General features: G+C 52.8%; 1 protein-coding gene across 1 annotated transcript; it reads right to left on the reverse strand.

The window, feature by feature from the left end:
- Positions 1-1889: 1889 nt before the first annotated feature.
- On the reverse strand, positions 1890-2792 carry LOC116995533 (histone H5). Its single transcript, XM_033058333.1, has one exon. It carries the CDS (start codon positions 2621-2623, stop codon positions 2057-2059), a length of 567 nt encoding a protein of 188 aa, XP_032914224.1. The 5' UTR covers positions 2624-2792; the 3' UTR covers positions 1890-2056.
- Between the last annotated feature and the right edge of the window lie 5012 nt (positions 2793-7804).

Consider the following 7804-nt stretch of genomic DNA (forward strand, 5'->3'; position numbering starts at 1 on the left):
TTGGAGGAGAGGATCTGTCCCGAAGGGTTTAGGCAGCTCAGAGCCGGCGATATGTGATACCAGGAGTCAGGGATTTTGGGGGAGCGCCATCCATGAGATTTAGGAATTTTAATGGAGTCATGTACTAGGGTCTGAGGGATTTCATAGCAACAGGGCATCACAGATCTAAAGGATCAGCAAGCCCAGAAGCATTAGCTGCCTCTACCTAGGGATTTGGGGTCCTCAGCATTAGTGATTTGGATCCTTGCAGCTAGGTGGTTTATGGGTGTCCATCACTGGGGATAATGAACCACAGGTCTGTGGTATGTAGGTGCATGCAGCTGAGGTGACCAACAACCCATTGGACAGAGAGGCTTAGGGTTTACCAGGTGAAAATTAGAGTTCCCAAACTCAAGGGATTTGAACACCTCTGGCCAAATGTGTTTGTAAACTATAGGCTCAATGTCTTTAGATACAAAGAGTCATAGAAAGATAGAATGGTTTGGGTTAGAAGGGACCTTAAAAATCATCTAGTTCCAAGCTCCCTATCATGGGCTGGGGCAGCTTCCACTAGACCAGATTGCTCAGACCCCCATCAAAACTCAGCTGGAGTATTTTTAGGGATAGGGCACCCACAGCTTCTCTGGCAACCTGTTCCATCTGGATTAGGTATCTTCTTCCTCTGCTACAGCTGACTAGGGAATTCTGTGGCCAGACTTGTTTAGACCATTCATTCCAGAGGAATTAGGTACCAGGCTCTTGAAAAGTGTTCATGGTCTTCAGTCTAGGTGTTCTGGGAGCCTTTCATCCAAGGGTTTTAGGAACAGGAGCCCACAGGGATTAGATGCATTCAGGCCAAGTATTTCAGTACCCTGAAGTACTGAATTTGGAATCCTTAATGGCTGAAGGACTCGGGCACCATTTGCTCAAGTGATTTAGGAAGAACAGGCTGAAGGAGTCATCAGAGAGTGTGAAGACCCCAGGCTTATGAGATTCAGGCACTGCAAGTCCAAAGGCACTGGGAACCCAGAGCCCCTGGGATCTTGGAGCTCCTGGCCCAGGTGGTTGGGGATCCTGATGATCAAGAAGTTTATCTATCTCTAGCCATGAGGGATTAGGCAGTGAGGTAGTGAGGCCAGCCCACTGGCTCCCTGCCAGCCCTGGCCGTCAGGATCACTCAGCCCAGCCCAGGGAGGGGCTCTAGCAGGGGCCAGGCAGGCCCTGGAGTTGTGCCAGCCCACACTGGGCACAAAGCCAGAGCCCCCGGGTCACAGCAGGGCTGAGCCCAGCAGTTCAGCCTCACCCTGCCCTGGCTGCCCACCACAGCCCGCTTACAGCGCTGTCCACTGCCTCAGGATGTTCCTCCCTGCTTATGGCTGTGTTTGTCCTTTCTCCCCACGGTGATCCCACTTCATGGACACCTTCAACTCCTTGAAAGCCAATGTGGACAGACTCTGGCCCCGCTCCAGCTCCTCTGTGCCATCCCTGCCCTAGAAGTCCCTGCCACCCTCAGCTGTGCTGAGGCAGCTCCACAGGCAGGTGGGCAGCCCCAGTTATCTCCAGTACCAGCTGGACCTCACACCCAGCAGCCCAACATTCCTTACCTCATCCCCACGGTGGGATCTGCAGCAGTGGATGAGGGAACAGGGACCCCTTTTCCTCCCCCAGGGAAGGCCAGGCCTTTCGCAGCCATATGTTCTGGTTTCCCCACCAATGTTTTTGCCCGGCCTCAGCAAACACGTAAGCCCCCAAGGAGTTGGGCAGGACCAGGAATTGAAATCCTGCACGACTCCAACAGACACACAGAGTCACCAGCACTCCCAACACACAACAAGCAGTCCAGCGTTAATAAAACCAACAGACACACACAAAATAAATTTCTGAGACATCAGAATAAAACCCCAGACCAGTAACGCTTTAAAATTGTTTTTTTTTTCATTCATCAACTGCCTTGTTTTAGCTATTTCAATTGAAGACTAGAGTAATTCTTTATAAAATGCAATAGAAAGGAGTAAAAATAAAGGCACCAGCTATTTACAGAACCAATGGGGAGAGTACCGAAACGCCTCTAGTCTTCTCACTTCTTCTTGGGCGATTTCCGGGCACCGGACTTGGCTCTGGACTTCGACCGCTTTGCCTTCTTGGGTCTGGACTTGGCCTTAACAGTCTTTGGCTTCTTGGCTTTCTTCGGGCTCCTTGACTTCTTCCTGGCCTTCCTGGCGGCAGACTTGGGCTTCTTGGCTGGAGACTTGGATTTCCTGGACCTAGCGGTCTTCCTGGGCGAAGTGGATCTCTTGGCTGACTTCTTCCTCTTCCTGGAAGGAGACCTCTTCGCCTTGCTGCCCTTGGCTAGGCGGAAAGAGCCGGAGGCACCAACTCCTTTGGCCTGCTTGAGGACTCCAGCGGCCAGCAGGCGCCGAATGGCCAGCCTGATCTGGACGTCGGCGTTCTGGCCCACCTTGTAGTGGCTCTTCACGTACTTCTGGATGGACTGCCGGGACGCGCCGCCGCGGCTCTTGTCGGCACGGATGGCTGCCGTGATCATGTCCGAGTATGCAGGGTGGGCTGCTGGCCGCCGCGCTGACCGGGCCCGCTTGGGCTTGGTGGCCGAAGCCGGTGGCAGTGGGATCGGGCTGTCGCTCATGGCGAGTGCTTCGTCCGGCGATGCCCTGCTATGGAAGCGTGGCCCACCCGGCCTGGGACCCCCGCCCCTGGGCGGGGAGAGGCTGGCAAGGGAGGGAGGGTGCGTGAAGGCGCAGCAGAGCCGGTGCTGCTCTGCCGCCGGTGCCCCCGCCGCTGCCTCTGCGGCCGCGCCCGCCGCGGGGCTCCCTTTAAAGCCGCGGTGCGGACCGCGGGGAGGACTGCCCCGCCCGTGTCCCCGCGTGTCCCCTGCCACGCCCTGACCCGACCCACAGGGACAGGGAGGGACACTGCGGGGGACACCGTGGGATAAATAACAGTATTTGGGGGAACGCATGCTGGGGGCAAGGAGCGACACTGGTGGAAGCAGCGGGGGACAATGAAGAGCCAGGGCTTGTAAGGGACATTTAGGGAGGCAACTTAGGTTCAAGGTGCACTTGGAAGGATATTGTGTAGGGACAAACAAGGACACAGGGGCACATTGGGAACACTGGTAAGACAGGGACGGGCATGATATTCAGAGCAACATCAAGAGGTGCAGAAGACACTTAGGGAGGACATGGGGTCAGGGAGGGACATTTAGGGACAACACAAGGAGAAATGCTGGAAAAATATCAGGGGGCAAGAAAGGAAACTAGAGAAGACACTGGGCACAGCATCAAGGAGAAAAGGGGGAGCACTGGGCAGAAGTCAGCTCAGCAGCAATACCCCACGGCCAAGGGCTGCTTCTCCCTCTTCTGCCTCTTTTCTCTCCACCAGGTGCTTTAGGAGCACCAGCTCAACCCTTGCACATGAATGGCGAGGGGTCACAAATAATAGGCTGTCCCCTTGTTTTGGGAGACACACACGTCTTAGTGAGGGGACAGAGCAGGAACTTAGTGGCAATCAGCCATCCTTCCCTCGCTGGGTGAGCGGTCGGCTGTTCCTGGGAGATTAAATATAGCCACTATCATCATCTTGCCTGCAGGATTTAGATGATGTTTTCCCCTTATTTTTTAAAAACACGCGGGCGCAGCCACCTGGTGCCCACCAACATGCCATGTTGGGCTCAGAGGTGAACCAGATGTTCCAGTGACTCAGTATAGCATTAAAATGCACAGTGAGCACCTCTCAAGAACTTCTCAAGAACACATACATCAATAAAACATCAATATAGACACATAAATACAAATATAAATACAGAAATGGAAATAATAGAAATAGTAGAAATTGGGGTAATAGAAATAGAATCATAGGATGGTTTGGGTTGGAAGGGACCTTAAAGATCATCCAGTTCCAGTTTCCCTGCCATGGTAAGGACACCTTCCAGTAGACCAACTTGCTCAGAGCCCCATCAAGCCCGGCCTTAAACACTTTCAGGGACAAGGCATCCACAAAATTCTCTGGGCAACCTGTTCCAGTGCCTCATCGCACTCACAGTAAAAAATTGCTTCCTAGTATCTAATCTAAACTTGCCCTCTTCAGTTTAGAGCCATTATCCCTTGTCCCATCACTACATTTAAATAGAAACAGAAATCTTTGGTTGCTGCTCCTGTATTATGTGAAGACCTGGCCTCGAAGAACATACTCAAGTCCCCTGATGCTTTCCCACAGATGGAAGGACCAAGTGCATCTCCCTGAGCCTTCCTCCCTGGTGGAGTTCCTTCACATGCTCTATTCCATTTGGGGATTGGGAAAGATTCTCAGCACCAGTTTTGTAGGTGATTTAATTAGGAGCAAACTGCTCCTAATCATGCATAGGAATAATCACCCTCCCACCTCCCTTGGGCTTTGCTTTTGTTTAAGACCTAATAAATAAATGTTTTTCCATCCCATATGGAGCTCTGGTGGCCTCTGTGCAATACTTCTGACTGGCCGAAGGACCTCTCATTTTTCCTATCTGGGAATAAACCGCCAGCGCTGGCTGCCTGCACGTAGGCAAAGCCAGGCACACAGATAAGGCACCATCTGCTTTTATTTGCATCCAAGTTTGTAACCGTTGCGAGTGGCTCGCCCACACGCCAGACTCGGGGGGGAGATCAGGAGGTTTAGGGGGGCTTTAGGAATTGGCCCCCGGGGTTGGCACAGCACCACGGGCTGCCTGCAGAGCCTCCAGCCCTAAAACGCAGGCAGCGATTATCAATCCAGTGCAGTGATGGGGAGGCAAAGGTGGCGGGGGGGGGAAGGTGGCAGGGAGGGACAGGGCAGATGCTTCACCTTACTCTGGCCACCTTCGAGGTCTAATCTCAACTGTTCACCTGTGCAGCCCTGCTGCTGATCCAGGCTGCTTGTCCTCCTCCGGCGGGTGCCGCTGCCGGCAAACAAACATGCTCTCCCCTGTGCATGGAGGTTCTGGCCCGTTCATACACACCAGATCCCTAATTTTTAGCCAGTCAAACTAAGGAGAAGACCCTCCAGCAACTCGCTGGAGGGAAGGCACACAGGTGGTCACAGCTCATCAGGCTGCTGCTGGCTTTGCACTTGGGGGATAACCTGGTCAAACCAAGGCAAACCCCCAAGTACCCCACTTGATATTGGCACGCACTCCTTGAACCCTGCACTGTTTTGACAATGTACCTTTAATGTGAACTGGTCAGGACTGAGAGGATTTTCCAGTCCCTGGCAGGATGTCAGGCCTGGAGGTGGAAGGCAGATGCTGCCAGGCAATGCAAGCCCTGCTGTCTCTGAGAAGTGGGTCCAGTGCTTCTGGCACCCCACTGCAGGCAGCACAGGGGACTCATCCAGAAGGAAGAGTTATTCCCATGGGCACATGTGCCACCATGGCCATCTTGGGTTCATGCCTGTATTTTTGGCCACAGGAACCTGCCACCATGCCCAGGATGGGGTGGGTTAACCCCTGCACCCACTTTTGTCCTCAGGAATTGCTACCCAACCACTTCAAGCCTCCTGAGCCTTCCCTTTCTGGAATTATTCTGCAGAGACTGGGAAATCCAACATCTCCAACAAACCCCAGAGGACAGAGCCTGGCAGAAAAATCCTCTCTGTAATCCTGTTTACCTTCTCCTCCCTGCCTGCACTGAGTTCAAGCAGACCCAATGGGGATTTACACATTTCCAGCTGCAGATTTTGTCTTAAATGGTCAAACTGTGTCCACTGTGGATGTGTTATGGATCCACTGGGTAACAGGCCCTGCCTTGTAAGGGCAGAACAGCTGTCCATAGGCCTTTGAGAGCACCAGGGCACTTCTGGCAATTAATGTCAGAGATAACGTTTCATTTTACCCAGTTTCCATTTCAGAGAGACTCAAAATCCCCAGGAGTGGGACTTGGTGTTGGTGGTACTCGGATCCAAGTGCTTCTGTGCTTTTTAAAGAGCAAAACAGGAAAACTAGCTGAAATTCCAGCTGTGCTCATCAGAGTTTCAGCTCTGAGTCCCCAGTGTGCAATGCAGTGTGGTCAGCCCAGCATGAAGCCACTCAGCCTGGCCACTGCTAGGGACAGAGCAAACTTGAAGGATACAAATAAATGTGAAGAGGCATCGCCCCTGACTGCTGGACTGATTACCACTGTTTTAAAAGATTTATGGGCTGTTTTTAAAGACCAAGCTCCTTATGTGAGCCAGGGTGCTGGCTCCCATTCAACGCAGTGCTGTACAGCTGTGGGTTTTCCATGTCCTTGAGGCTGAGATGCTTCTCACAGCCACAATCCAGCTGCAAGCAAGCCCATGGGGTACAACCATCGCTTTGGGATGGTTTTTTTTTGTCTCTTCCAGCCATCATGCCTTCACCCACAGGCATTTTGGTCATCTCCTCTCCTGGCCACTCTTCCCTCACGCGGCTCCCCTGTTCCCAGGAGATAAGGATGTGGAGACGGCGGGGTGACCATATCACCCCGACCAGGCGGGACTGGGTCTGCCTGATTAACGCCGTGCCAATTTTGGAGGCGCGTCCCCCATCACCCCGGGATGAGGAGATGACCCTACCCTGCTGGGGCCTGATCTGCAGACACAGAGCCTCGAGGAGGGGCAGCTCCACCACATGTCAGGGGCACACACATTTCGTCTGTGTTTACGCCACACGTTTATCGGGCTGAGCAGCCCCCGTCAGAAAGGCAGAAAAAAACAACACACCACCCAACAAACCAACCCAAACACAAGATACTGAACTCTCCAGGAAAGGGGCGGGTGAGCAGGGTGCTGAGCACTGTGCAAAGAGCAGTGTGCAGTTCACCCCTTGCTTATCCTCTGCATGCCCCGCTTTAGGGAGTTTCCTCCCCCAGGAGTAGGTACAACTATGCAGACTGTTGTTTGAGTGGTTATTTTTTCTAAAAAACACACATGGCCAGCAACACTGTGCCCTGAATCCTTTTTTCTCCTCCTCTTTTGGCTCTTACAAAGTCCCATGGCAAGACCAAGCTCTGCAGCCTGAAAACAGCTGCCCTGAGCTGCTCCTTCACCTCTTGCCCTCCCAGCCCCCCAAATGTCAAATGCTCGCCCCATTCCAAACTCGATGGCAACATCCATGTCCTGCTGGGAGGCAGAGGGAAAAGCCTGGACCTTGGGCAGCACAGGGACAGAAGGGTTTTGAGGCCAGAGGCAGGAGGCCAAAAACCATCAACAGCAAGCCCTGGCGCTTGACAAGCGTCGTAGGAAGCTGAGCTCATTGCTTGGACTCTTGCACCATCCACTGGGTTGCCCAAGGGCCTTGTGCACGTGATTAAAATCTGCAACCCAATTTTACCATAATTTGTGACTAACAAAGTGGTCTGCCTTACCTAGGCAAAGTAGTCCCTGCAGCCCTTCCCAAGGGAAGGGTAAGCCTGCACCCTCTTGCCCTAGGGGATGCCAATACCATGGCAAGGGGATCACACCCTGAGCAAGAGTGCCACCCTAATACCCCTCATCTCAGCTGCCACCACATTCTTACACCCTGCTTCCATCTCCAGGTGACACAGTACTCCAGTCTCTCAGCCAACACATCTGTCACCTCCATCCAAGAATCCTCCCCAAACCCTTTGTCTTTCCTTCTTCAGATGCTGCCTCCAGCCCCAGCACGTGACCACAATTAGAACTCTTTCCATATTTGCCAGCACCCTCTCTGTAGAACAATAGCTCCTATTTATATTTGGATTGGGCTGAATGGGTAGTAGTCATCCCCAGGTCCTCCATCCTGATAAAAAAAGCAAGTGCTTCACACAAAAAAACCGGAGGAGGAAAACATTTAAGATCTCTATCATCTCCCCAGGAT

Source organism: Catharus ustulatus, chromosome 4 (genome assembly GCF_009819885.2).
Source record: "Catharus ustulatus isolate bCatUst1 chromosome 4, bCatUst1.pri.v2, whole genome shotgun sequence".
Classification (NCBI taxonomy): Eukaryota; Metazoa; Chordata; class Aves; order Passeriformes; family Turdidae; genus Catharus; species Catharus ustulatus.